Genomic DNA, 27,196 nt, shown 5'->3' with positions numbered 1-27,196 from the left:
TTATAGGATTCGTGGATAGATTCCCCATCAATCTACATCAAAATCTGAGAACAAAATATTTTTTAGATTTTTGTTGAAATTTCCTGGGGGATCTCCTACGAAAACGCTTGGAAGGACAATATGGCCCCCTGCGATGGCTATATCTTGGTCAATATTCATCCGATTCCTAAGCGGAATACCTTAAAGGATTCGTGGATACATTCCCCATCAATCTACATCAAAATCTGAGAACAAAATATTTTTTAGATTTTTTGTTGAGTTTTCCTGGGGGGATACCCTTCAAAAATATTGCACATGCATGGAAGGCAAATATGGCCCCAGCGATGCCTTTATCTTGGCCAATTTCCATCCGAATCTTAAACGATTCCGTTAACGATTACTAACCAATGAACAAAACATTGGTTAGTTTTTTGACTTTCCTTAAAATTAGAAGTTAGCTTTTTCTTCTTGTTTTGTTTTAAGAACTTCCTTTGCAATGTTAGTTGTAAATATTTTAAATTAAATTTTCTGCGTTTATATGTTTTATATATATTTTATAATTTAAATAATCATATTAATTGTTTTCTTATATTGCAAGATTATTTTCTTAAAGAAATTTAAAGAAAATAACAGCTTTATTTTAGCAGACAGACATTGCGCTTAACAGTCCCTTTTTAACATCCTGCCAAAAGCTCAGGAGCAACAGAGCCCAACGGAATTTTACCCGCGTCGGAGGCTGCTATCCGCTCTTGCACCCCAGGAACTTTTGGGGGAGAGACGGCAAAGGACGAGGAGAAGACGGAGGAGGAAACAGGATCCATCCAGCAGCCGACTGTCAGTTTTGTGCGCCGGAGCAGAGCTTACGCTTTTACGTTTACTGTCCGTCGAGAGCGCGTGCATTGCGGATGGGACGCGAAAGTGAGTTATCCTTATTCGCTGGCGACATAACTAGGACCCACAAGGAGCCAAATTATTGTAGTGAAAAAAATTGTGGGCCGCGGCAGCATTTTCGTGCAATTAAAGTGACAAATCAAAGGATCTGCTGTGGAAAATTACGCCAGCAAATTGCGCCCGAAAGGATGCGGGATGTTGTGTATGTGCTTGAGTGTGCGTGCGTGCTTTACATAATGGAACAATTCTTCTTTTTTTCGCAAGAAATATGAGGGACGGGGAACGGCAGGATTTTCTTTATAGTGTCACTGTCATTGCCAGTGCATGAAGAGACAGAATCCAGCAGGGATGCTGTTCCAAATAGCACAACAAACAATGCGGGAAAATCGCAAGGAGTAGAAAGGAATCGCAAGGAATGGAAACTAACAAAAAAGTTAACTAAGGGCGGGCATCCTTTTGCTGGGAAAAACCACCCCAACAAACCCCACATTTTTGGCTACACTCGATAAATTAAAAAAAGCATGTCTCTCTGGCGGTCCTTGTTCCTTGTGCGTGAGCTTATGTTGGTTTGTATGTGTGTGTGTGTGTATGCGTACGCTTCAACGCGCTTTGGACTTCTCACACACATACACGTGAATAATTCAGAGACACTGCAATGCTGCCTCATTGTTCATCAATAAAATGCCGTTAGATAGCCACACACACACACACACACACCACACACAGACACATACACGTACACATATCCTTACTCCTTAGAGAAGCTTTCATTTTTTCGGCGTCTCATTATCCTGTATGTTTGCTGAATTATTCAACAATTACAGCTGAGATTGCGCTTCACACGTTGCCAGTTTTTCCAGTGTGTCCACAAATCCTGCCGAAGGACACATGCAAATGAATTTTTCATTTCCATGTTTGTGTGGCGTACACAAAAAATAAAGTCAAAATTATCCTATCCTTACCCAGCTTCCTGAAATCAAAAACATTTTGATGATGAGAAGATTTTTAGAGAAATTGGTAAAAAAATTGAAAAAGAAAAGAAATGGTTCTAAAAGGATTTACTTTTCAATAAGCTTGGATTTTAAAGGAAATTTGTGTTTATTTTGAAAAGCAATCCTTGTTTATTATCTAACAAAAATTTAGGAATTAAAAAATACCTTTTAAACTAAATGTAGCACATGTGAGAGTGATTCATTCACTTTCTTAGGACTAACATAGAGGGCATACATATACGTACGTACCACAAGGTGCGACAAAGTACAACTGTAGTAATGTAGTAACGAGCCAATATTGATGATGACAGATTAGAGTTACAGCGCTATTTATAGACTAGCCTTTAAACCTAATTCAAGCCATTCCACGCAGGAAGCCGAAGGACGCCGCCACATCAACAGCCTTACTCGGAAATAGTTTCCTCGGATGAATTATTCAGTTTCGCTGTGATGCAGCACGTCAGTGACAGCAACAGCAACAGTAACAGCAACAGCCAGAAGCACCAACAGAATCCTTGGGAGACCCGTCGCCCGCCAGCTATGAAGAACTGAAACTGAAATTGGAACTGCAAGTGCAGGATGGCAGCAAGCAGCAAGAGCAGTGGAACCACAAATAACGCAAGGACATGGACGGCACAGCGCACACGACGAGGACAAAGGCCCACGGCCTGTGACTGCGAGTGCTTCTGCAACAGAAATAAACGCCACCACCTCCTCCTTCTCAGCTAGCTGGCTAACTTTAGCCAGGACCCAACACCACCCCCGAGTGATATTATTTTTAATGAAATCAAAGTGCTAAGTGAGTTTGCCGAAAAAGCAGAGACTACAAACTATATATACGACCGAACCGAGCTAGAGATTGTGCTTAACACAATTTGATAAGTTTGTCCTTTGACACGAAGAAACGGCGAAAGACGGAAAGGTGGAAGGAATTGGCACAAAGGACATATGGAAGAAGGCGACCAGGTGAAATCCACCCAGGTGAGCACCTGCATCCGGGAGAAGACGAGAAAAGTGTACCATAAGCGGAGGCGACGCCACTGAATGCTGCATCCGCATCCATCAATCAACGACCACATACTCGCCTAAATGAAGAATGAAGAAACAAAATGTGCGCACGATATCCTTGATCGTGTGTACATTTACCTACTTGCTAGTCGGCGCCGCTGTCTTTGACGCACTCGAATCGGAAACGGAAAAGCGTCGCTGGGAGGCACTGCAAGGTGAGTGGAAAAGCTCTACAGTGAACAAAATCTATAGCATAATTTTCAGCGTTAATATTTCCTATTTTAGTTTATAGATGTAATATTTATATTATTTAGAGTTTTCTTAAACAAAATTAACATTTCTTATATCTAAAATTTTGTTAAGCCATTTATTTAAATCTATTTATTTTTAAGAAATAAATTTAAAGTGTACTTAGAGGTGCAAGGTAGTGAGAAAACTAACCACTTTCCATCGAGACTCATGTGTGTTATGTCACAATAAAAAAAAAATTGTTCCTACCACTTGCAGATGCCGAGGACATGATAATACGCAAATACAATATCTCGCAGGAGGACTTCAAAGTCATGGAGACTGTGGTGCTCAAATCGGAATCGCACAAGGCCGGCCAGCAGTGGAAGTTCACTGGTGCATTTTATTATGCAACCACGGTGCTAACCACCATCGGTGAGTGCTTAAACCGTCAATAAAAGGATAATAGACACTTATATGCCGGTTACCATTTCAGGCTATGGACACTCCACCCCCAGCACAGTGGGCGGGAAGCTCTTCACCATGTGCTATGCCATAGTGGGGATTCCCCTGGGCCTCGTTATGTTCCAGAGCATCGGAGAAAGAGTGAATAGACTGAGCAGGTCAGTAATTTAACCAATTTTATAGTTCGACACTGATTTTAATGTCCTTTCGCTGCAGCTATGTTATCAAAGCGGTCCGCACCTCGCTGCGCTGCAAACGGACCGTCGCCTCTGAGGTGGACCTCATCTGTGTTGTGACCACACTCAGTTCGCTGACGATAGCCGGCGGAGCTGCGGCCTTTTCGAGATTTGAGGGTTGGAGTTACTTTGATTCAGTATATTACTGTTTTATTACTTTAACTACAATAGGTGGGCACTATACATGAAAGATTTATGAAAGAAATCAGAATAAACATTAATTTTTTGTATTTTATAGGATTTGGCGACATGGTAGCCCTGCAAAGGGATAACGCACTGAATAGGAAGCCCGAATACGTGATGTTCGCACTGATATTTATACTATTCGGCCTGGCCATTGTGGCCGCTTCGCTGAACTTGTTAGTACTTAGGTTTGTTACAATGAATACCGAGGACGAGCGTCGCGACGAAGCCCAGGCCATGCAGGTGAGTTGAGCCGACCTGGACGGAGAAGTATTTCGAGAAAATCATACCATTTATTAATGTAGACTTGAGGACTCTTTTGACTTTTTTTTTAAGTACTATATTCGAATATCAGAACTCGCTGCGACTAAGCTTCCCTTTTTGCTAGTCAACCGCTTTTATCTACCGTTTATATCCTAATTCCAACGCTCCACTCTAACATAATATAGATTCCATAATATTATTACTACGATTTTGTAATCTATTTTTTGTAATCTACTCGAATAACTTCCATCTGTCTCATAAATTCCAATAGTTTTCATCAAATCTGCTTGCTATTTTGCTGCACACTTGCCTAATTCTTAATAAATGCACCTTCGGTTTCTTTTTTCGATATTTTAACGATATTATACCAATGTTTTTGAACCAATTAATTTATAAAAATTTATTCAATGCAGGCCCCATGCGAGAGCAACTCAATTTAAATCGAATAAATATATATATATATTTTCTTTTTTCGGCATATTTTCGGTTGCTTTTGACTTTACGAAACGAAAACGAAAACGAAAACGATATGAATCAAATGCAAAACGCGAGCTTAGTTTATGTCCAAGTCCAGTTTATGGACCAACGAGGTGATTGCGGTTTTTCAGATTTTCAATATTTTTGACTCAAAAAACTTACAATCCAATAACACAAACTGTACTACAAAAAAATACGAAAAAAAAAAGAACCACCCACACCCATCCACGAGTCTGTCACACGAACACGAATTCCTCAGCTTTCAACGCCACAAACTCGTACTCAACCCACTCGGAATTTGCATAACCCCTTGAAAATGACGGTAATTAACGTTGACACCCCGTTGCAGGCGCTGCAAGTGGCTGTGAAGCTGGAGGGCGATGTGATAACATCCAACGGATCCATTCTGAGCGGCTACGAGGGACACGACGGCCAGTCGCTGAACGGCACCAACACCTCGTCCATGTGCTCGTGCCACTGCATGTGTCTTAATGGGAACCGACATAAAAAGTATGTAATCGCACCGGTCCATATTCCACATCGGATGATTAGGAAGAGGCTTAGGAATAGGCCAATTTACGATGCACTTTTCATTGGGTGGGATGCAATTTTTAGCTATGTATGTGATATGGGAGAGTGGATAAGGGGGCACTCGGATGGGCTTAACCCCGCCCATAATGGGTGCTCCACACTGTCTGAGGGCTCTCGAAAGCCTTTTGACCTTCCACTTTGCGGGATGACCTTTAATATTTTCCTTTTTCATAAAGCTGGGTGTCACAACCTTTAAGTTTACATTCATTTCAATTTTTTTAGATGGCATTTTAAAGGGAAAGATAACATAGAATTTAATGTTTTGTTTTTATAATTTAATTATTTATTTATTGTATTATTTAATTTATTTTTTATAGGAAAATATACCACCTAGTAAACTACAAAGCCTAATGATTAAATCCCAGATTGGTCTCTTTCTAAACCTGCTTCATAAGACCGATGAAAACACAAACTACAGTATTTAACTTTAAAATTTTGCAGAGAAAACCACTTTGGCCGGAACAATGATGCAGAGTAAGCTACCAATGGCTATTAAAACATTAAATCTATTAAAAATTAAATATGATTTTTATAATGATTGATAAATTGTTACAGAAACCAATACAAACTGCGTCGATCGCCCACACACATCCGGCATTTGCTGCCGGAGGTGGTGCCCATGCAGGACCTGAACTACGACTACGATACCCAGAGCATGCACACCCTGGCCGATCGAGGGACCGTGGACAGCAGCTACATGGGTGTGGACATGGTGGACTCAACCACCCACGGATCACCGCTCCGACCACACAAACTCTTAAAGCGTAATGTATCGCTATTGTCCTTCCGCATCTAGGATGAGAGGCTGGTTGAGGATCAGAAACTGGCGGATCGTCTGAAACAACGAAGTGGCGGTCCATCCCGTGGAGCAGTAGCAGTGGAGCTGCTCTCGCCAAAAAACGACTTACAAATCGAAAGTGATAACAAGGCTCTAATAGTACTTAAATACTAATTTAGATTCTCCGGCTGAATGTAGTACACGAGTGATTGGGTGGATTTGATTCGATAATATCCCCCAGGATGCTATTTGTGTGCATTTACAATGTGAATTAGAGCATAGTGCGTAAATCTATACATTTTAGTGGGCATGATAGAGACTAAACCTATACAATTGAATGAAAACCACTGCCATTTCCGAGCGATTGATCCGAAAAAAAAAATAAAAACGGCTCAACATATGGAACGGCAAAGCTCACTAGTCCTCTTACTATTTTAATATCTAACTTCACTCACAAAATATCATAATAGACAGACCTAAAAAATTGTAGAGAATGCCACTCAACCAATATATAGCCATATAACACTTTGTTCTTAAAAAATCCACTTCTTATTTGGTTAAATGTACATTTTTGAAATGTATCTGAACAATACATATATCTTTTATTACTTTTATAACTTTGAATTAAATTAGTTTTTAATTTAATGTTTTCGATCAAGACCGTATAAACGTAGTGTATTAAGGATAAATGCTGTAAATAATCTATAGCCGATAAATGGTAGATAATGTTTAAAATCCATTTTATTCCGACTTATTATGATTACGAGATATTTCGAAACTTGATATTAGTTTAATATTACGGTGCGCATATTGTAGTTAGTATAGTCGCATGACCGGCGACATCTCCAGCTCGATGATCTACCGATGAAGTGTCAAAAACTTAGCTAGAAGCCCCAATACATATTTCCAGGCAGTTCCAGTGCTCCTGTGACTCCGCAATGTGCCAAATATCTCATTCGTACGTGCTAAAATAATTAATTATATTAAAGCCGTGCGTTTGTTACAGACATGCAGTCTTTAGCCCCAAAGACCTTCCCCAGTCGCATTTATGCAAAGAATGCATTTAGTTATAGATGTAGATAATGATGAACCGAATTCCCCACACTAATAGCATCATTAATCCATTCCACGGATATTATTTTGCCGCATTTGCATTTAAATAGATTATAAAACACACTTATAAGTCGATGCATTTCCCCCCAAAAAAACCTCAAAACCCATTGCTCACTCGAGACGTTTAACGCTTAAATGAACTTTATCCTTATGTGCTTTGTATATAAATAGTATATGTATTTAAATTAATAAAGATAATTACTTTAAATAATGATATATTGTTCGAACCGAAACTATGTCAGTTGAAAAACTCAGTTATGTATTTCATTTACCGAATTCCAGGTTTTTAGAATTTAGGTTTATTTTAAATTTTCAAAATTTTAAATATCTATATTCAATTTCCGTCAAGTGGTTCAAGAAACAAAACACTGGATTTCTTTAAATTCTCATTATAGAAAGGAAATTGTAATTTTTATTCAGGCAAATAATGCAAATTAGGTAAAATAAGACGACTTTGTAATATACTTATATTTCGAAATTACAAAAGAAAAAATAAAACCAACTAAATTTATAACATATATGATTAAAGTGTCTTTCTTTTTATTCCGAAATCTGATATATACCAACCCCCCATTTATAAAAAAGTCAAGCTTCACATAACTTTATCATTTTTATTGAAGTTAATCATATAGACAATTTTTGAAGTGTTCCCTGTTGCACAAGTCGCAGTACTTCGATTCTACTGAATCGGCCAAACGAATCCATAGATTGCTTATTTTTTTTTAAGATTTGGCCCAGCGGGTGGGTGGGACTTGCCAGACTTGCCGACGCAGATAATAAGATCCAAAATTTTAAAATATACAAAAAATGTCGACACCTATTTCTGGAGTTTCAAGATTCCATTATAATTTTTCTTTTTCTTTTCTTTTTTTTCGTTTTTGTTTGTGATAAGTATGCAGGGTCAGTGTGGTGTCTGTGTGTTAATGTTTTGTAGAGTAGTAAAGTAGAAGTCTAAAATCAAGTGCTTTAAAATTAATGGGAAAACTAACTACTAATCTAATCGTCCATGCTCTCGTTGTTGCGATCCGGCGAGGCATTTCCGTTTTTGGGCGAGGCCGAGCGGGAGCGGGAGCGCGAGCGGGACTTGTTGTCAGCAGATGCGGATCGGTCGCTGCAAGAAGGAAATAAATCGTTACTCTTAAAGTACAAGCTTCTGAACAACCACGACTGGTGGCCTACAAACAGATGTGTGCATCCAAACAAAACCAAAGAAGGCACGAAAGAAAGAATCGTGAAATCTAAAGCGATGGCTATCGATGGGAACTAAGAGACTTACCGTGAGCGGGAGTCGCGGCGATTCGACTTGGAACGGGAACGGGAGCGGGACTCTCGCTTCGATGCGGAGCGGGAGCGGGAACGGGAGTCGCGCTCGCGCTTTGGAGAGCGGGAACGGGTGCGCGAGTGGGACTTCGACTTGGACTTGGAAACGTCGCGCGATTTGCTGCGGGAATAGAGGATAAATAATGAGGAATAATAATAAAGGAAAATGAGGCGGACTTACTTCGAACGCGAGCGGGAACGGGAACGTGACTTAACCGGTGACTTGGACTTGGAGCGTCCGGTGCGGGACTTTGAGCGGCTGCGCGACTTAGAGCGAGAGTGCGACGAGCGGCGGGAGCGGGACCTCCTGCGTGAGCGAGATCGGGAGCGCGAGCTAGACGAACGGGAGCGGCCGCGACCGCTGCCGCCGCCACCACCACCGCTGCGTCCGCCGCGACGATCCTCCACCAAGTGGATGCGTCTGCCATTGAGCTCAGTATCGTCCAGCTTTTCAATAGCAGTCTTCATGTCTGACAAGGAGGCGAACTCCACAACGCTGCAAGGACAATAATTTTAAATAAATTACCACACAATTGATTTATTTTTTAATAGAAGAACTTACCCCTCGTTGCGTCGCTGCTTGTGGGCATCGGCATAGGTGACCTCGCCAGCCTGGCGCATGTAGTCTTTCAGATCCTGCAGAGGACGCACAAAGTCGAGAAGAAAGATCCAAAATTAGTAAAGTTAAGGTAGTAGAATAAAAATAAAAGCATCATCTCGCAACTCAAAGGACATCGCGTGCAGCCGGCGAAGCGTTTAGAAATGTTGGCCGGGATCCAGATCCAGGTTCCTAACCAAGTCTCCGCCCTTAGTCCCAGTATCTCTCATCTCTCATCTCATACAAGTCCCTCTTCTCTCACTCTCCTGCGAGTAGTGCCCTGCGAATTGCTCCTGCCTATGGGGGTTGAAGGATCGACCGATTGATGGGTGAGTCCGGCCGGAACATTCAAACACTCCATATCCAAGCTGCACGCGGCACAGAAACTTAAGCGATAAGAGTTGTGTTCATAATAGATAGTAGAATAAGTTTTTTTTTTTTCGTTTTTGGAAATTAATTAAAAAATAAAAACAAATAGTTGTAATTGAATTCTTACTTAATGCGCTTTCAGAGAGAGGACACACACATCGTTTCTACACCGAGAGTTTAGACTGTCTGCCTAGTAACTGTGGGCCAACTGGGACACCAAGGACACCTCATCATCCAATCGAGCATCGTTTAACTCAGCCAGTTGCAGGCGGATGAATGGATGGATGGCCAGACCTCGTTTTGGTTTGGTTTTTTTTTTGTTAAGTTTTAGTTTAGTTTGGTTTTAGTTTTTGGTTTTGTTTTTTTTTTTGCTATTTATATTCATATTTTTTTTATAAATAGTAATAAACAAAGTAATCAAGTGTTTTGTTCCGTTTTTATGTATCGACTCGTTTTTTGTTTCGGAGGGAGCCAAGCCACCACACAGCGGATACGGTCAGAAGGTCAGATCAGAGCATAGCAGAGAAGACGACATCGCTAGCCAGGCGCCAATATATCGGTGCCGGAGCCAGAACCACACCGAAATGAAGCATTGGAGAGCATATTGCCAGGAGCAGTTAGCCAGCGCCTCACTCGCACACAAACGAACTGCAAAAATAAGAAATACGTTTCGGGGTCGCTCGCGCTGATCCAGTCTCAGCCGGTGTCAGAAGCCGTTAGCCAGAGCCGGAGCCGGAGCCGGAGCCAGAACCAGAACCGGATGCCAGAGCCGGATGCCAGATTAACCGGGAATGGGGAGAGTAGGAGTACTAAGTTCGGAGGCACTAGCCAAAGATGACAACAGAACGCGCGACCAGCATCATCGTCTTCGAGTTCTCATCTCATGATCATCATCTCATCATCTCATCGTCTTGTCGTCTTATCGTCTCTGATTAACGCAAGGAAGCTTCTCATCTAACCACACGCCCTCACACTCACAATGGCTATAAGGAATTTGACAATTCTTTATATAATATTGTTTTTAAATTAAGTTGTGAATGTTTTAGCAGAGAGATGTTTTGTTTTTAAATACCTAACACAAGCAGAGGCCAGCCCACACAACTTTTGAGGGTAACGTGGGCTGCCCCCCTTCTTAATCGTCTTTGTTTCAGCGCACTCATCTCATCTCATGTCCACCATGGTCGTCTGGTTTAATGTCGATCTGTGATTTGGTTCTACTCGACTTTATATCATATTAATATCATTATCATTATCGGAATGGACGAATGGATGAGGCAGGCCGGCGATGACGCATCGTAGAGGTCGATGTCGATTCGATTGCTGGGAAGAGGTCGTAGACAGGGCGTAGACGATCTGGGAGCCACGATTACTGGATTACTGGATTGGTTAACCGATTTCGACCGGTCTTGTCTAGCTTGTCTTGTTCTGACATCTCACGACGATTCTCAATTGGTATTGTATTTTGGCCCACGTTTCAGTTTCAAGTTCAACTTCAGATACAAGTTGTTACAAAACCCATCAAACTCTATTTTTTTTCGATATCAGTTGGTGTGTGCGAGAGAAAGTAATGGTGGGTGGATAACTCCGATCAGTACCAGGGTTTAAGCAATTATTATTTTTTTTTTTTTTTCATTTCTCTTAAGCCTATTTTCAACAATACAGCTTAAAGCTAGTTTGCAGATTAAAAATATAGCTGGAACCATAGTGGGTAGTGGGTGGGGAGTTAAAAACAAAAAGGAAGTCTTTCGGAAATGAAAACTAGGAGGATCGGAATGAGGGATAATTTTGACATCACTTTCTGGGAGGAGTTTAGGTTAATAAGTTAGTAGTTATATATGACAGAGAACCAACTTTAATTGGTTAGCTTTTTAGAATATTAGACCTACACTCCTGGAAACAAACTAAACTACATTACTGGGTACTGGGTGCGATGCACTTACCTGCCAGCTAACGCGGCTCGACAGATTCTCCACAATTAGACGGTACTCAGTGCGCAATGGCGGCCCATAGCGGGAGGATGATCTGGAATTTTTGTTTCTGGTGAATAATTGAATGAATTAACCAATTAGTATTGACACTGCGCTGCTGCTGTTTCCGCCTGCTCCGCCATTGAAACAATTCTATGGCACATGGCGTTTATTTTCAAATACTCGAGATACTCGGGGCTGAGCAACAAAACCATTATTAATCGCAATTCTCTATTTTGAGCAACGTGCAAAACGCAAAAGAAATCATAAGATGCATAGCAGTACAGATCAATACGTAAATAATTTTAAAAAAATGTATAAACAGCAAGTCAGTGTCTCTGTATGGTACCTTTCTACACGGATTTGGATGTTAAAATCATAAATCTAAATAGATCTACTTGAATATAAAGGTTTTCTTCAATGATTTCTTATGTTTTGACAGTTCTATGGTAAAAATATTATCAAAATTAGGCACTACCGCCTTCAATTGACTTTAAAATGCAACTCAAACTACTCGCACCAGGTGTGGATGGGAGTCGGACTCGGACAAATGGTGAAAGTGGAGCAAAATACAATTGAAACATGGTCGGTGGAGTAAACTACTTACTTGTCGTTGTAGCGACCGCCGCCGCCTCGTCGACCACCGTAACGATCGTCGTAGCGGTCACGGTTGCTGCCACGAGCGGTTCCCCTGGCGGGTTCGACAACCACGCTGCAAAAATAGATCACATATGAATCACTCGCTCTTCCCGCGTTTTTTTTTTATTTTTATTTTTAACACTTACCGCTCGCCCAGCAGCTCCTTGCCATTCAACTCATAGACAGCGTCGTCGGCATCGCGGTAATCTTCAAATTCCTTTTTACAAGAAAGTATAATTAGTAATATATTTTAAGATTTATTATTTTAGATACTCACCACGAAGCCGTATCCATTCTTGATGAGAATATCGCGAGTGCGACCGTAGCCTTTGAAGAAGCGCTCCAGATCGCGTTCGCGAACTCCGTACGGCAGACCGCCAACGTAAACTCGAGATCCGACCATGATCACGTTGCTATGTATATATCTTTAGCAAGTACTGCAATTAATAATATAAATTTTATCAGTTTATGGTCTACTAGAAAATAGTATGCGTGTTCGTGTGTATTTCGCCAAGATGGCGGCCTCGAGAAAAATATACAGACACGAACACACACACATACACACACACACTCGTACGCAATGCACCGGGTGTACAGAACATTAGCGAAAAATCAATACGCACGATAATTGGGCTTTATTTCATTTGTTTGTCAATTGCTTATCTCAATTGAGCAGAACGTACCGTTCACTAAAGATTATCTGTTGTAAATTTACAATTTACTCGCTTTCTACACACTCTTTTTCGGCTTTTTGAGGCACACCAGTCTCACGAAAAAATGCAAACTCAATGTCTCGACACAAACGGAAGTTGAAGTGACGGCTGAATGTGTTTGACAGTTGGTGCGCGGCGTGCTGCGATACTTTGGAATGGAACGATAGTTTTTAGGATGGCAATATTTTGGCGGGAACCAAAAATCACTCAAATTTGTATAATTATTTTTCATTATATCTCTTTCTGTTCCCTTTTATGTTACAAAAAAAGTTACTCTTATGTTTTTCTATATAAATTGCCTATGACTTACAGTTAAATATTATAATATTAAATTTTTTTCAAATAAATCTATTGCACCGATAAAAATTAAGGACTATCGAAAAAAATGTATGTTTCAACTCCACGTTCCTGAATTATTCGATAGAGACATAAAATTCAGGATTTCACAACATTCGACACTTGGGCACACTGGTGCTCAGTTTCTTTGTGCGTGCTGTACACCTTTCTGTGAAAAAGTGAAGAAACCTTTGACAAGAGTTTTTATTACTGGTTGGTTGCAAACAATTTATACTATAATGGCTGATATAAACGACTCCAACGGAAACTACGACGACTGCGATGAGGTAAGCACAATGATTCCAATTATTTCTAAATTATTTTCGCCAATAAATACGTGTTCGCCGACGCCGACAGTTTTTGCACCTCTAGCACGCGGTTTGTTCTATTAATTGATTTAGGGGGGCTATTGCGGGGGGTCTTTGATCTTCTCGGCGATCTCCACCGGTCAGTGCACTGCCAAAATGTGTTTTTTTTTTATTGCGGCGCTGCAAAAAGTTAATTAAAAAGAGAACCGGCTGTGCCGAGAAAAAAAAAACGCATACATACACACATACACATACAAGCTGTCATGGCGGTGCAAAAAAAAAAAATGGAAAAGAAAATGGCGGGCGGCATTGTGTGTTTTCCTCCAGGTAGATGAGTGGCCTTTCAATTTTCCATATATGGGATGTATATAACAAAAATTATTAAATACATATGTCAAGATATATTTTAAAGGGATTTATAATGTAGAAGATACCACTTTTATGGCTCTCCTATGGCCAGAACCGCCCTGTTTACCAATAATAATTAATATAACACTCGATATTTATGTTTTTTTTTTTTGTTAGATCACCGAGCCAGAGCAGCTGCGTAAGCTGTTCATCGGTGGACTGGACTACCGCACCACGGACGAAGGCCTGAAGGCGCATTTCGAGAAGTGGGGCAACATCGTGGACGTGGTGGTGATGAAGGATCCCAAGACCAAGCGCTCGCGCGGCTTTGGTTTCATCACCTACTCTCAGTCCTACATGATCGATAATGCCCAGAATGCGCGCCCGCACAAAATCGATGGACGCACTGTAGAACCGAAGCGGGCTGTTCCCCGCCAGGAAATCGATGCCCCGAATGCGGGTGCTACCGTAAAGAAACTGTTCGTCGGTGGACTGCGCGACGATCACGATGAGGAGTGTCTGCGGGAGTACTTCAAGGTACAGTTTATATCATTTTTACAATGTATAGAAGACTAAAATCGTTTTATTTTGCAGGACTTTGGTCAGATCGTGGGCGTGAACATTGTTTCTGACAAGGACACGGGTAAGAAGCGAGGCTTCGCCTTCATCGAGTTCGATGACTACGATCCCGTGGACAAAATCATCCTGCAGAAGAACCACACCATTAAGAACAAGAGCCTCGATGTTAAGAAGGCTATTGCCAAGCAGGACATGGACCGCCAGGGCGGTGGCGGCGGAGGAGGAGGTGGCGGCCGTGGTGGTCCCGGCGGTCGGCCTGGTGGTGGACGCGGTGGCGATCGCAACCAAGGCGGAGGCGGCGGCGGTTGGGGCGGAAACAACCGTCAGAACGGCGGCGGTAACTGGAACGCCGGCGGCGGTGGTTTCGGCAACAACGGTGGCAACTTTGGCGGCCAGGGTGGCGGTGCTGGTGGCTGGAACCAGCAGGGCGGCGGCGGTGGTGGTGGCGGCCCGTGGAACAACCAGGGTAACAATGGCTGGAACAATGGTGGTGGTGGCGGCGGCGGTGGTTACGGAGGCGGTAACAGCAACGGCAACTGGGGCAGCAACGGAGGAGGTGGATTCGGCAATGACTACCAACAGAGTTATGGAGGTGGACCCCAGCGCAACAACAACTTTGGCAACAACCGGCCGGCTCCCTACAGTCAAGGCGGCAGCGGTGGTTTCAACAAAGGTACAACTTTCTCTTATATTTCAGAGAGTTCCATGCTTACATTTTAATTTGTATATTTGATAGGTAACCAGGGTGGTGGACAAGGCTTTGGCGGTAACAACTACAACTCTGGAGGCGGCCAGGGCAATATGGGCGGCGGCAATAGACGTTACTAGACAAGGTAATTATACCCTAAATGCTGGGACACCCGTCCTAACACTTCAAACTACGCAAGTATATCGTTGGTCGGTTTTGGCACAGCTAGTAGAAGGCCAAGCAATTAATTCGAACCAAATAATTAAACCAAAATAAAAGCTAATGAACATTTTCTCCTCCTTTCTCGCAACTAGGTAATCACACGTAGAGAGGCAGAGTCAGTACAAGCTAGACAAGCAGACAGTCTAGGCAGGCAGATGCAGATGCACTCTTGATCACAAGCTCAAGCTCAGGCAGAGGCACAGGCAGGCAATGGGAGGCAGGTGTGAGTGTGTGTCAGACCAGGCAGACAAGATCAGAGAACCCGTACCAGATCCAGATGCAGGCGCAGGCCAGGAATGCAGGTGCAAGCAAGATTTTCAGGCCTGGTCAAGAGTGAACCGGCAGAACGGCAGTCTGTACAATAAAACAAAACAAAAAAAAAAAGAAAGAAAAAACTCCAAAATCTAAGAAAAGAATGCATGCAAAAGCCAAAAGTGAAGAGCCAGCCAATAACGAGAATAACGAACAATACTAACTCCGTTTGTTCAAAGGTGTACTGATACTGTCTCTCTTTTGTAATATTTAATTCGCTGATCAATTCATGTTTAGGATCTTAAGAACCTTGAACTCTTAGTTTTAACTATAATAACGAAGAGATAAAAAATTTTAAAGAAATTAATCGAAAACCCAACCAATAACAACAAATTTGATTAAACTATAATTTTATTTCTTAAAAAAAGACTACCACATAATAGAAGCCATTTGAGTTTTCAACCCAAAAAAAAAAACATAAATCGGTTGAAAATAATAAAAAGGGTGTAATAAGGTAGAGTAACATGAAATATGTTACTGTATGCCGGGATGCGGTGGATGGCCCACAGCTAGATGTATTTCCATTTGTTTATTTAATAGCAAGAGCAATTGTATAAATTCAAATAGTATCATATTTTGTAATCAATTTTTTGTACGATTAAGAACTTTTATATAATTTAATATATCAAGGCAACATCTATAATTCCAATTCCAAATGGGTATGCAAACAACACACACATCTCTTAGAATTGCAGATATGTACTAGCAATGACTTACTAATGAAACATACCAACTTTGTTAGTCCCTAAGAAGAAACCAAACGCTATGAAAGAAACAACCAACTTACACAAAAAGTAATCCACACATTTTCTGTAATTAGTTCGTTTCGAGACAGAAACCGAAACGTTGGCGATAATAAGATAAAGGAAAATAAAAATATAACCAATGTTACCCACCCGAAACGGTCACAGGACTCTCCCAGACCAGGATTCAGAAACCAGAAGCAGCAGTCTCAAGTATGGGGTTGAGAACTCTGAACCCAATGGGTTCTGTAGCAGGGCTAGTTAGAAGAGGATCCCTCATTAACCCTCCTAGGCACAACTACAGAGCCTACTAATGCCCTGCGTATTTCTTTACAAGACTGGCAACGGACGGATGCTCCCAGGCGGGATTCGAGTTCGAATTCTGCACTCCGGTTCGCACTCCTGTTCGTTTCTCGAGGAGAGTTTCTCCCACGAAACTAATTCTAAGTTGCTAAGTAGCTGGCTGGATTTCGGAAGACTGGGGTTGCATTTTAGAGGTAAGTGCAGGTAACATGTCTGTATTTTACTAATCTTTTTTTTAATATTTATGCGTTTTTTTTAATAAAGAACTAAATACTATAAGAAAATTAAAATTGTACTTTTCTTTAAATGGGATTGGATTGGAAAAAATAGGGCTACTGGCCACATTGGTTTTTCTTGTAAAGATTACATTGGATTGGAGATTGGAGAAGGGTCTGTCTGTTAAGGAAGTTAAAAACACAGTAGTATCCATTAAAAGGATATTAATATTAATAGTACTAAACTTTAATTCAAAAAAAGACTATTCTTTTGAACAGAATGTTTCAATTGTGCCAATTCATGATGCGTCTAATTTCCAGTATTATTAAATTTTGAAAACTTAAATCCCATAACCTTAAAGTGGCAATCTTGCTTGTCAAATCGAATCCTTTACCGATAGTCCGACGAACCGACCTTACAGCGCACCTTGTGAAGTTGGCTCCGCTGCGTCCCTGGGCTGGTATATGTCAGATTTTGACATTAGAATCCATTCCACCCAGCCTCTGTCATTAAAATTCCTGCCGTCTTCAATTCTGTGCTTCAGTCCCAACTATTCTTGTAGAAGGCCTTTCTTGCCCAAAATGGATAACAATTGTGCGGCCGGAGGGTCATGCCAGTTCGAGGTATGATATTTTCCGACCACAATAAAAATTTGTAATCCTTAAGATTCGCAAAAATCCCATTCGGAATTAGCGCAAAGCGTCGAGCCGTAACAACGTTTGTGTTTCTTCAACCGATCCGGTGGGCACCGCAAACAATCCTCCAAATGGAGCTGAAGGAGACGAGCACTTGCGCAAAATATTCATCGGGGGATTATCCACACAGACGACTGTGGAAACAGTTCGGGAGTTTTTCCGGCAATTCGGAGCCGTTGCAGATGCCGTGGTGATGCGAGATCCGATGACCAATCATTCGCGGGGCTTCGGCTTCGTCACCTACGTGGATGGCAATTCCGTTGAAAATGTCCAGCGGGCCGGGCCACATAGCATCGACAACAAGTAAGCCTTGGAAACTGTTTCATATTTAAGTTGTCAGACACATATCCCGATTCGATCAGACTGAAACCAAGTTAGCTAGCACAAACAGTTTATTTTATTATACTTTACTTTCGATTCGAATGATCGCCTCGTTTAGAACCGTGGAAACCAAACGGGCACTGCCGCGTCACGAATTCTTGAAACCAGGTGGAGGTGCTGGCAATAGCATTGGTGCAATGACTGGCGTCAAGTCGAACAAGATATTTCTGGGCGGACTGAAGGACTGTCACGACGAGAGCTCCATTCGCGAGTACTTTTCACAGTTTGGTGGGATAACCAGCGTGAAGTTGCTCCTGGACAAGGATACTGGACGCAAGCGGGGATTCGGGTTTCTCGAGTTTGAGGATTCTGCTAGCGCTGACCAGGCACTGGGTGAGTATTCTCTAAATAGGCTTTTAGTTTCGATCCAAAATAGCAGAGAAAATATTATTTAAAATAATTATTTTATAAATTTTCTTCCAATAATAGCACAGGGCAAACACACCATCAATATGACAACGGTGGAGGTGAAGAAGTCCACCCAGAAACCAGATCCCGGCAAACGTCTTCGCTTCCCCGTGGGCGGAGCCGCCCGCGCCGGCTACATTCCGCCGCAACCGGCCTCCCTGGATAGCTACAACTACAGCAGCAGCACCTACAATCCCTACCTGGCGCAGACCGTCCTCCCGCCATCGGCCTTCATTAACGGCTGGGCCTCGTATGTGACTCCAGAAATTTCGCCACCCACTAACCCAGTGCTCTACGCCGCCAAGAATCTCCATCAGGCGCCGCAGCCGCCGCATCTGGGATATGCTTGTTACCAGCCGGAGACTACCTGGCCGGCCTATCAGAAGCATGGCAATCACGAGTGGACTCCGAGCAATGTGGGTGAATGGCCACCGAAGGCCGGACACAAACACGCCCAGACCTCGACCAACGATAGCCTGGAGGCCAAGTCAGATCCCGGTGCCAGGGGTGATGCAGATGGGGCAGGAACTGTTGTGCCGGTAGCCGTGACCACCGGCAAGGCCAAGAAATGGCCCACTGACGATTATAAGATCTTTAAGCCCGCCCAGCGGCTCAATTCGAAAGTGGGAAACGGAGGCACCTTGCCCGCCTACGGTACGATATTTAAATTGGTGTGTCGATTACTGTCCAAGCAAAAGAATTAAACCCGACTGACATGACTGACCCTCCCTGACACCACCCTGATACCACCTTGATAAAATTCTAAGAACATTCAAAATTTCAAAGCAGAAAAAAAAAATATTTGATTTCAAAGTCAATTAGCTTGACAAAATTTTAATTAATTTTCGTTCAAATAACAAATGATAGATTATTTAGATCTAAAAAAAAAAATTATAATATAACTAGGGAAAAGTCCTGAACAGATTTTGAAGACTGAAAAAATAATAGTTACATACATGACATATATATTTAATTCAAAGCAAAAGCAATCATAGTTATTCGAATACAAAAAAAGGAAGGATTTCTTAGAATTTTATAACTAGACTTGGACTTTGACTACGATCCTTGGAAGAAATAAATCGACCCATCTTTGCATAGGAAATTTGCATGAAAATGTTTATGTGTAAAGTTGAATTTATGGAAAGATATTTTTTGGAGGGTATAAAGTTTATGTTTAAGTTTCAGAGAAACCTGGAAAAAAAAGAGAAATAAAAATGTCTTTATCTTTATATCGTTGCAGGCATCTAAATGGTGGAAATCCCAAAAAACCTTTCCTAAATGTACTTTTCATATTTTTACGATTTGTATCAGTCATCTTTGACTGAAGGACGAATAAACTACTACTACTATATTGATTAAACACTTGCATTTTGAGACTTAAAATCGTAAACTTGTTCTTTATTTAATCTATTCATTAATTTTGTTTTCACTGTTTCTGTTTCTGTTTCTGTTTTTTCTTTTTATTTATTTTTTAATCTTTTAAAGTATTGCATGAGTGAATTGATTTGCGTATAATTGTTTTATATCTGAAAAGCTATAAAACGCACCACTGATTTATGTTGTATGTGTCTGAGAGTGGGGAGTGGATCATATATCCTTTCATTCATGCTTGTGATTGATTAAAGTTATGCAAGTTGCTTGCAATTGCTCGACTTTGTGCGCATAATTTTTCATTAAATGCCGAACGCTCAGAGATTGTTCAACTTCAAGGCAATGGAAATCGGATTCAGTCACAGGAATCGCCTTGATATAATTGGATATATGTTTTTTCTTTTTTTTTTTTTTATATTTATTTGTAAATACTGTGTCTATAATTCATTGGTGTTTCTCAGGAATAACCGTATTTACCAGACCAATTGATTATATTTTATTTTTATTAGAACTGAAGAATGGAACAAGAAATAAAACAAATGATACGTCTTCTGGTAAACACGCTGAATCTTTGTTGTTTTATTATTATAATTATTTTGTAGTTGTATACATATAAATAAAATTATAATTAAGTGTTCCTTGTTTTTTTATTATTATTATTATTCTTTACAAACTGCAGTATTGTGTTTCTCTTTCGTTTATTTAGAAATGAGCATGAGAGCCTTGTGTTTCAATGCTCTTACAGACCACTTAGTTAGTACCACTGATTTGTATTTTTGTGGCTTTTTGTGATTTTGGGGTATACAGCGGGGTTGGTATCTCAGCACTGATCTCAGCCCTGATCGATGAGCCAAAGATTTGAACACTAACATTTTTGTTTTGCAAAAAATGCACTAAAATTGCTTAGGCCCATCGCATCACAGTGCTGGAAATGTGAGTTCCACTAGCAAATAACTGAAGAAAGTAATTGATTTAGCAATCGATTCTCTAGAGCAGGCGCCGGACAACAAAAAAACAAATGATATGTTCATAACGAATCAAAAGTCCTCAAGCATTAACAAAACAGGAATAACTTATGGAAAATAATGGACGCCTGCGGCACAAACTTCGGCACAATATCCTCGAAAAGATTTAAATTTCTTTTAGTTTTCTTCTTAGTTCGCCTCTCGGTTTCCTCTGCAGTTATATAAATATTCTTTATGTATATTTAAATTTGTTGTAATTCTAAAAGTTAACATTAAATTATATGAGTTTTCTGTTTATATATATGTATATATATATATATTTTTGTATATATTTATTACATGGTTTGCTTGATTTACCTTGAGAAAAATGTTAGTAGCTTGTTTTTTTTTTTTTATATTATAATAAGTTTCTGGTTTTTATTTTATGTTATCCTCTCTCCTCACACATTTTTTTTGGGCTTTTTTTGTTTGATTTTATTTAAAAAATATGTACTACATTTTAGTTCACAACTGCGTTGGAAACACCAAATCGTTTATGTTGCTTGACTTAGTTTGGCTTACGACCTTGAACTCATTACACAGAATGACAAAAAAAAGCGAATAAAAAATGTTAAGAAAACTATAATCGACGCTGTCCTTCCTTCCTTCCGTTCGCAAAACTATCACGCCCCCACTGCGGCGCCGGCACCGCATTCGTCCTTAAACTATCCTCAATCACTCGATTTACATTCTCTTTTTTTTGTTTAGTTTGCGCCATTCGATCCGATTCCCTACGTAGTAGACTAGCTAGTTGAAAGGTGTTGAAGTGTGTCTGCAAATTAGATTTAAGTAGCAATTATCAATTATGTTAACAGGCTCCTAAATGCGGCGGACTTTGGGGCGACGGGCTGGCTGGCTTGCTGGCTGGCTGGCGACGACGTGTTTTCCTTGCTTCCATCCTACCATCCTGCCTCCTTGCTGCAGGATGCTTGCTGAATAGATTCTCATTTCATGCTTTTCAATATTACTCCTCCTCGTGTATTTTAAATATGTGTGTTCTGTGTGTGTTGTTTACATTTTTCTCGTGTTACCATTTTTTTTAGATAAATTTTTTTTTTTCAAGTCTTTCTTTTGCTCTTTTTTATTGCATTTTACAAATGTTTTTCATTTTTTTGTTTGTTTTTTTTTCTTCTTTGTTTATATCTTTTAGCTAAGTTTTTTTTTAAGTTTTTTGTTTTAATTTCTTCTCTTTTTTATTTTAGCTTAAGTATTTGTGTTTAATGAAAAAAAACAAACGAAAAAGTTGCATCTCTACTTTCATTTTCTTGATACCGATCTTCTCCTCTGGTTGAACTTAAATTTAAGTTAAATTTTTTGTTGAAAGCGATTTGCCAAACGAGAGCTGTAATTAATGTATACATTTAAGCTAAGATGGTCGGGGGCGTGAATGTGTGTGTGTGTGTGCGACTCTATAAATGGGCGTGGTCTTCCTCTGATGGTTTGTGATTTGTGAGACTTAAATTAATGCACGTGCTGCAAAGTGCTTGGGGATTTGCCGAGGGATACAGTAGTAGTAGGTAGTAGTAGTAGTATTAGTAGTGGAGCACAATAAGCTTTCCTTTCTTTTCCATTCACAACAGAGATTTGCACAGAATTTCGGTTTCTTTTGGCACGAACTGGCTGGAAAAACGGGCCTTACGCAATTAAACTAAGGATAGACCTTGTCTTGGCTTTTTTTGTTTCATATTTTCTTATTTTTTTGTTTGTTTGTTTGTGTTTTTTGTTTTGTTTGTTGCTTTGCCTCGAGTTGCTGCTGCTTTCAGTTATTTTTTGCTCCAACTACATTGTGTTTCTTAATGGGGGGTTTGTGTTTAATTGCCTTTGATGTTCTTGAATGTAATTGATTGATTGCATTGTGGAAGAAGTCGATGTTCTTAACGATGGGTTTCTTTTTTTGTTTGTTGTTTAGTTTGTTATGTTGCTACTGCCGCTGTTGTTGTTGTGTTGCTACTGTTGCTGTAGTCGCTGTTTGCTGTTGCTGTTGCTGTTGCTGTAGTAGTGTGATGGATATATATTTTTTAGCGACGCCCGTAACTGCCACCGCTCTGTCCATTGCCGGCACCGCGCAGCGGACCATTGGACTGGTTGTTTCCACCACCGCTGCGGTTATCCTGGCGCGGTACAAATCCACCGCCACCGCCTCCAAGGCGAGGAGCACCGTTTCCACCGCCACCACCGCCGCCTCCCTGACGAATGTTGTTGCCACCGGCATTGTTGTTGCGCATCATACCGCCACCACTGCCATTATTGTTGTTTCCCATCGGGCGCGACTGAGGACCGTTGTTGCCACCCAAGCGACCCATGTTATTGTTCAGGCTGTTGCCGCCGATCGGCTGGCGCGGTGCCATGTCGTTGCGGATGCGTGGTTTCTTCTCCTCAACGTTAAGTTTCTGGCCATCGGGCGAGTTCTCCGGGAAGTACAGAGGCTGCAGTTGGAAGAAATTCATGAAATATGGACCACCCCATCATTACTGATTTACTTACGCAATTAGCCAGGCACTTTTGCACTGCCTCGGGATCGTCGTAGGTTATGAATCCGTAATTCAGGGGACTGCGCATACCGGGCGGCACCTTGTTTCCCTTGGACAGAATGCGCAGCTCAACCACCGTCCCGAATTGCGAGAACAGATCGCGCAGCTCCTCCTCGCTGGCGTGATGAGGTATATTTCCAAGGAAGAGTTGCTGGTTGTCGCCGAACTGCTGTGTGTTGCTCGAGCGACGCTGTTCGAATTCTGTGAAAATAACAAAAAATAATTCCATTTAATATTTTTATTTAAGAATTTGGAAAAAACTATTAATCACTTACCGCCCTTGTTGTTGCGGATCGAGTTGTTGCGCTGGGGCAGCGGTCCTCCGTTGTCCAGACGCGAGTTTCCGTTACTATTGTTGTAGTTGGAAGCCGTGGACGAGTAGCTCACCTGGCCATTGCCGCCGCCAGAGGAGTTCGAAGTGTACGAGCTGCTCGTGATCGACTGCTGCTGCTGCTGTTGCTGTTGCTGTTGCTGCTGCTGGAGCTGCTGCTGCTGCTGGAGAGCCGCGTTCACGAAACCACTGGGCGACGACGATGTCGACTTGAACAGATTCGCGTATGTCTTGGGCTCATTCTGCTGCTGCTTGACGGCTTCGTACTTCTCCTGCTGCTGTTGCTCGTGGATCGTTTTGAAGTCCTCGACGGGCGTTGGCGGCTTCTGGAGCTGTCGTGGCGCCACCTCCACTTCCTCCGGCTCTGGCTGCTGCTGTTGGATTGGCTGTTGCTGCTGGATGGGTTGCTGTTGAGGCGGCAGTTGTGGCGCCTGCTGCTGCTGCTGCTGAATCAGCTGGGGTGCCACCAAAGGCGACTGCTGGAAGCCCGTACTCTGTACAGGGACAATGGGCACAATTGGAGTGCCACCCTGCTGCTGCTGCTGCACCAACGGCGAGACACTAGGCGGCACCAAAACCTGCTGCGGCGGCTGCTGCTGCAACTCCTCGTGGGACACCACACCATTCTGGATCGGCTGAGCAGCGAACTGAGCCGGCAACGGCACAGCGGCTGCCTGGGGAGCAGCTGGCAAAACGGTCACCGTACGTCCGGCAGCAGCACCCGCTGGCAGCGGGTAGAAGATTTGCTGTGGTGCAGCACCAGTAGCTGCTCCAGGAGTCACCTGCTGGACGACCTGTCCCTGCGGCTGCGGCGGTGCCGGCTGCTGCTGCTGAGGCGCAACAACATCGCCAACCACTTGGACCGCCTGATCAACAGTCCCGGATGATCCGCCAGTGCCGCCAACCACCTGAACGTCGTGCTCTTCATCGTTCTCCGATCGCGACTCACCGTCCTGCTCGTCCTCGATGTACAGGTCCTGGTAACGGAAGATGTCGTTGTGCACGTAGTACTTCTTTGGCGACTGAGCCGCCAAGACGAACGTCTGGGTGAATCGCCTCATCGGCTGGCCATCGTTCGACAGTTCCCCGGTGACCTGCACCACCACACCATTGCCCAGAGTCGCCTGGGCGTCCACCTGACTGATCTTCGCATGGCAGTCATTGAAGTTCAGCTGCTGGATGCGGTTGTGGATCTCCCGCTGTCCAACCACCAGCTTCGATTCGCCGTGAATGTAGGACGAGTTGTTGTTATAGAAGCGGTGCAAATGATTCGGCGCCTTGTTCAGCAGCGTGTAGTACTGGCGGACAAACTCACGTCCCACCGACTGCGGCGAAGGCTGCTGCGATTGGGTCGCATCCATGACCATTGCTCTTCTACCTCTGGATTACTACGGAGCAGCTTCAAAAGGTTTTCACACAAAAATTCTTTTGAATTTCTTCTTATTCCAAAAGCAGATAATCGCTCTCGCTAAGATTTCCAATTGGGGGGGATTGGGAGACTTGTATTGGAGTTCAGGTTTCGGGTTGCTAGCGTCTGCGTCTGCAAAAAATGTACAAGCAAAAATATATATATTAATATTTAGAAAGGACCTGTCTGGCTACTGATGAAAACTGAAAAGATCCGGGGGGCTCTGGGTCGATTTCTTGACACGATTAGATGAAAGAAAAGGCAAAGGCAGGGCCAGGCCAGAGATGATTTTGATGTTTTAAAATAAAAAAAAAAAGAAACTGTAGTTTACGGAATGATTTAAAGGCCAGAACCCAATGGTAACCCAAATACAAATTATTTTGCCGCAGTGCATTTAAAAGCGATGCAGTTTGACCCACTTTTATGACACACACACACACACACACACATGGTTAAAATGCGGAAAAAGGGGGAAACTTCGAGCAAACACGAAAAAGTGCAGCTGTCGCCGAAAAGACCCTTTCGTATTTTCCTGGTCGGCAGTTGGATATTTTTTAACCTGCACGTGCTTTCGTTTGCCTCTGCGATCCTGCCATAAAGGACACCCTCCTCGAGTCTGCATGTGTGTGTGGTTTTCGTGTAAATGACCTCATACACACACACTCATAGGGCGGAACGAAGCCGCGAAACGGGGGAACATGAAGTTTTTGAGGTTAGGTTTGCGCTTCAAGGTTGTGCCGCCGCTTTTCCACCACCCGCCACTCCAATCCTGGCTTACCTTCTGGCCAAATCGTGGCAAACAGATCTCAGAAGCTATATTCGATAGATAATGTTAGTTAGTTATTTAGTTATCACAACTAAACCACTAATAATATTTACCGATAATAAAGCACAAAGAGTTGGCGGCTCACACACACACACACACTACTAACAAACAAGCAAATTTTTGGCTCTCTCTCTCCCCCAGTGCTCTCCGCTAGCGAACCGCGTGTGTAGGATGAACAAAGAAAGCGATAAAATTAAGAGTAGTGTCTTTCAAACAAAAATTTACAAAAACAATTTCTTCTTTTCTTTTTTCTTTCTTTTTTTAAATTTTAAGGTTATGCACGGGGCCATAAAAAAAAGCCGCTAAAATGTAGAAACCTGGAGAACGAAAACACGCCCAACATCATTTTTTTCCCCCTTTCCATGGGACCTTTTCCACCCCGATGGAAAGTTCTATTTTTCCTAGACCGCCGCCGGCTCACCTTTTTTTTTTTTTGCGATTTTCCGCCGTACGCTGCTGTTGTAATGCACAGTGTGTATTGCTTATGGGTTGAAATTCGCCAAATTTTTAACTTTGTTGCACTTATGGTGGTATGAGGGAAGGACTTTCAATGGAGCGCTGAAATTAAGCGTAATTTAAATTAGTTTTTATTATATTTTGTTAGTTTTCGATTTAGTTCTTAGAATTATTAAATGCAAACTGCAACAAACACCCACACACACACACAGACAAACACACACGCGACGTTGTCTTCTTCTTTTACTCTACTTTGTTGCAAATTTTTGGTTGATAACTAACTTGGCAATTCTTCTCGTGCGTTGCTTTTATTTATTATTTCCGATGTTAGGCGATCACAGTTGTGGTTGAATTAAGTTACGATGCGTTGGCTGGTTGTGGTTTTTGGTTTTTTGAGTAGAAAATAATCGCAAACGCAATGAAATTGGACAAGTGTTCAGTTGAGTCGAAAAGAGAACCGACTTTTCGTTCGTTCCTCTTTTTTTGCCTCTGCAGCGTTTTATTCTCGGTGCGGTTTGATGTGTGTGTGAATGATGGCGGCACGGCGGGAATATGTACACACTGTCTAGCGTATTGTCAATTTAAAGAAAATATAATTCTTAACAATAAAAGAAAGTTAATTCACACACTTTTTAGGGTCGATTATTTATTCCTTTTATTCTTTATTAAGAATAAGGATTAAGGATGGAGGTAGAAGTTTTATTTCTACTTAGGTTTTTAATATTTGGTATTTTTAAGGATATGTACACATTGGTAGGGTTGCCAGACTATTTACATATGTCTAAGCGCTGTTACGCGCGAATTCTCTTTGAAAAAAAATTTTTTGCTTTATGTATTTTTTTCGGTTAAAATTGTATTTAAATAATTCAGTACGGCGTAAGTTAGGTCAAAAAATAACAAAAAGTATTTCCTGGTTATT

At 41.8% G+C, this 27,196-nt stretch overlaps 5 protein-coding genes across 17 annotated transcripts; 3 read left to right on the top strand and 2 right to left on the bottom strand.

The window, feature by feature from the left end:
• The first annotated feature begins 749 nt into the window (after positions 1 to 749).
• Positions 750 to 8,022, top strand: LOC6500151 (two pore potassium channel protein sup-9). 4 transcript variants are annotated; one of them, XM_014910915.3, is made up of 10 exons: positions 750 to 897; positions 2,236 to 3,085; positions 3,378 to 3,533; positions 3,595 to 3,721; positions 3,780 to 3,970; positions 4,038 to 4,225; positions 4,804 to 4,836; positions 5,073 to 5,233; positions 5,756 to 5,788; positions 5,870 to 8,022. In XM_014910915.3, the coding sequence occupies exons 2-10, from the start codon at positions 2,959 to 2,961 to the stop codon at positions 6,108 to 6,110; spliced, it is 1,257 nt and encodes a 418-aa protein (XP_014766401.1). In that variant the 5' UTR covers positions 750 to 897; positions 2,236 to 2,958; the 3' UTR covers positions 6,111 to 8,022. The 4 variants fall into 4 exon arrangements, with proteins under 4 accessions (XP_014766401.1, XP_032305409.1, XP_032305410.1 ...); XM_032449518.2 differs by having other exon boundaries at positions 750 to 1,072; XM_032449519.2 differs by having other exon boundaries at positions 750 to 1,086.
• LOC6500392 (serine-arginine protein 55) lies at positions 7,797 to 12,936 on the bottom strand. Of its 5 annotated transcripts, none has more exons than XM_014911040.3 (9): positions 12,782 to 12,935; positions 12,376 to 12,535; positions 12,245 to 12,315; positions 12,067 to 12,171; positions 11,433 to 11,529; positions 9,088 to 9,161; positions 8,707 to 9,021; positions 8,482 to 8,646; positions 7,797 to 8,316 (listed from the first exon to the last, which is right to left on the bottom strand). In XM_014911040.3, exons 2-9 carry the CDS (start codon positions 12,499 to 12,501, stop codon positions 8,202 to 8,204), a joined length of 1,068 nt encoding a protein of 355 aa, XP_014766526.1. In that variant the 5' UTR covers positions 12,502 to 12,535; positions 12,782 to 12,935; the 3' UTR covers positions 7,797 to 8,201. The 5 variants fall into 5 exon arrangements, with proteins under 5 accessions (XP_014766526.1, XP_001953123.1, XP_044570104.1 ...); XM_001953088.4 differs by having other exon boundaries at positions 11,433 to 11,514; XM_044714169.1 differs by lacking the exon at positions 12,782 to 12,935 and adding an exon at positions 12,722 to 12,738.
• A 312-nt stretch (positions 12,937 to 13,248) lies between these two features.
• LOC6500152 (heterogeneous nuclear ribonucleoprotein 87F) lies at positions 13,249 to 16,832 on the top strand. Of its 2 annotated transcripts, none has more exons than XM_032449517.2 (5): positions 13,249 to 13,434; positions 13,981 to 14,340; positions 14,398 to 15,055; positions 15,119 to 15,215; positions 16,685 to 16,832. In XM_032449517.2, the coding sequence occupies exons 1-4, from the start codon at positions 13,387 to 13,389 to the stop codon at positions 15,208 to 15,210; spliced, it is 1,158 nt and encodes a 385-aa protein (XP_032305408.2). In that variant the 5' UTR covers positions 13,249 to 13,386; the 3' UTR covers positions 15,211 to 15,215; positions 16,685 to 16,832. The 2 variants fall into 2 exon arrangements, with proteins under 2 accessions (XP_032305408.2, XP_001953122.1); XM_001953087.4 differs by lacking the exon at positions 16,685 to 16,832 and adding an exon at positions 15,385 to 16,506.
• Positions 16,833 to 17,299: 467 nt separating this feature from the next.
• On the top strand, positions 17,300 to 19,710 carry LOC6500153 (RNA-binding protein Musashi homolog 1). Of its 2 annotated transcripts, XM_001953086.4 has the most exons (5): positions 17,303 to 17,489; positions 17,560 to 17,864; positions 18,001 to 18,275; positions 18,372 to 19,004; positions 19,591 to 19,710. In XM_001953086.4, the coding sequence occupies exons 1-5, from the start codon at positions 17,331 to 17,333 to the stop codon at positions 19,596 to 19,598; spliced, it is 1,380 nt and encodes a 459-aa protein (XP_001953121.2). In that variant the 5' UTR covers positions 17,303 to 17,330; the 3' UTR covers positions 19,599 to 19,710. The 2 variants fall into 2 exon arrangements, with proteins under 2 accessions (XP_014766402.1, XP_001953121.2); XM_014910916.3 differs by lacking the exon at positions 19,591 to 19,710 and having other exon boundaries at positions 17,300 to 17,489; positions 18,372 to 19,464.
• Positions 19,711 to 20,268: 558 nt separating this feature from the next.
• LOC6500391 (ras GTPase-activating protein-binding protein 1) lies at positions 20,269 to 27,056 on the bottom strand. 4 transcript variants are annotated; one of them, XM_032453170.2, is made up of 5 exons: positions 26,907 to 27,056; positions 26,243 to 26,379; positions 23,532 to 25,127; positions 23,210 to 23,457; positions 20,269 to 23,151 (listed from the first exon to the last, which is right to left on the bottom strand). In XM_032453170.2, the coding sequence occupies exons 3-5, from the start codon at positions 24,952 to 24,954 to the stop codon at positions 22,744 to 22,746; spliced, it is 2,079 nt and encodes a 692-aa protein (XP_032309061.1). In that variant the 5' UTR covers positions 24,955 to 25,127; positions 26,243 to 26,379; positions 26,907 to 27,056; the 3' UTR covers positions 20,269 to 22,743. The 4 variants fall into 4 exon arrangements, with proteins under 4 accessions (XP_032309061.1, XP_032309059.1, XP_032309052.1 ...); XM_032453168.2 differs by lacking the exon at positions 26,907 to 27,056 and adding an exon at positions 26,560 to 26,838; XM_032453161.2 differs by lacking the exon at positions 26,907 to 27,056 and adding an exon at positions 26,478 to 26,572.
• Between the last annotated feature and the right edge of the window lie 140 nt (positions 27,057 to 27,196).

Source organism: Drosophila ananassae, chromosome 2L (assembly GCF_017639315.1).
Source record: "Drosophila ananassae strain 14024-0371.13 chromosome 2L, ASM1763931v2, whole genome shotgun sequence".
Taxonomy (NCBI): Eukaryota; Metazoa; Arthropoda; class Insecta; order Diptera; family Drosophilidae; genus Drosophila; species Drosophila ananassae.
This window is presented reverse-complemented; position numbering and strand designations above follow the sequence as displayed.

Bases quoted from the DNA above. Each gene is read 5' to 3' on its own strand.
- LOC6500151 (XM_014910915.3), top strand. From the start codon at position 2,959: ATGAAGAAACAAAATGTGCGCACGATATCCTTGATCGTGTGTACATTT. The intron at 3,534-3,594 runs GTGAGTGCTTAA...TTACCATTTCAG, and splicing joins CACGGTGCTAACCACCATCG to GCTATGGACACTCCACCCCC. The intron at 4,837-5,072 runs GTGATTGCGGTT...ACCCCGTTGCAG, and splicing joins CCAGTTTATGGACCAACGAG to GCGCTGCAAGTGGCTGTGAA.
- LOC6500392 (XM_014911040.3), bottom strand. From the start codon at position 12,501: ATGGTCGGATCTCGAGTTTACGTTGGCGGTCTGCCGTACGGAGTTCGC. The intron at 8,647-8,706 runs GTAAGTCCGCCT...CTATTCCCGCAG, and splicing joins CGTTCCCGCTCGCGTTCGAA to CAAATCGCGCGACGTTTCCA. The intron at 8,317-8,481 runs GTAAGTCTCTTA...TCCTTCTTGCAG, and splicing joins CGCCGCGACTCCCGCTCACG to CGACCGATCCGCATCTGCTG.
- LOC6500152 (XM_032449517.2), top strand. From the start codon at position 13,387: ATGGCTGATATAAACGACTCCAACGGAAACTACGACGACTGCGATGAG. The intron at 14,341-14,397 runs GTACAGTTTATA...TTTATTTTGCAG, and splicing joins GTCTGCGGGAGTACTTCAAG to GACTTTGGTCAGATCGTGGG. The intron at 15,056-15,118 runs GTACAACTTTCT...TATATTTGATAG, and splicing joins CAGCGGTGGTTTCAACAAAG to GTAACCAGGGTGGTGGACAA.
- LOC6500153 (XM_014910916.3), top strand. From the start codon at position 17,331: ATGTCAGATTTTGACATTAGAATCCATTCCACCCAGCCTCTGTCATTA. The intron at 17,490-17,559 runs GTATGATATTTT...ATTCGGAATTAG, and splicing joins GAGGGTCATGCCAGTTCGAG to CGCAAAGCGTCGAGCCGTAA. The intron at 17,865-18,000 runs GTAAGCCTTGGA...CGCCTCGTTTAG, and splicing joins CCACATAGCATCGACAACAA to AACCGTGGAAACCAAACGGG.
- LOC6500391 (XM_032453170.2), bottom strand. From the start codon at position 24,954: ATGGTCATGGATGCGACCCAATCGCAGCAGCCTTCGCCGCAGTCGGTG. The intron at 23,458-23,531 runs GTAAGTGATTAA...TTATTTTCACAG, and splicing joins GATCCGCAACAACAAGGGCG to AATTCGAACAGCGTCGCTCG. The intron at 23,152-23,209 runs GTAAGTAAATCA...TTCCAACTGCAG, and splicing joins AAAAGTGCCTGGCTAATTGC to CCTCTGTACTTCCCGGAGAA.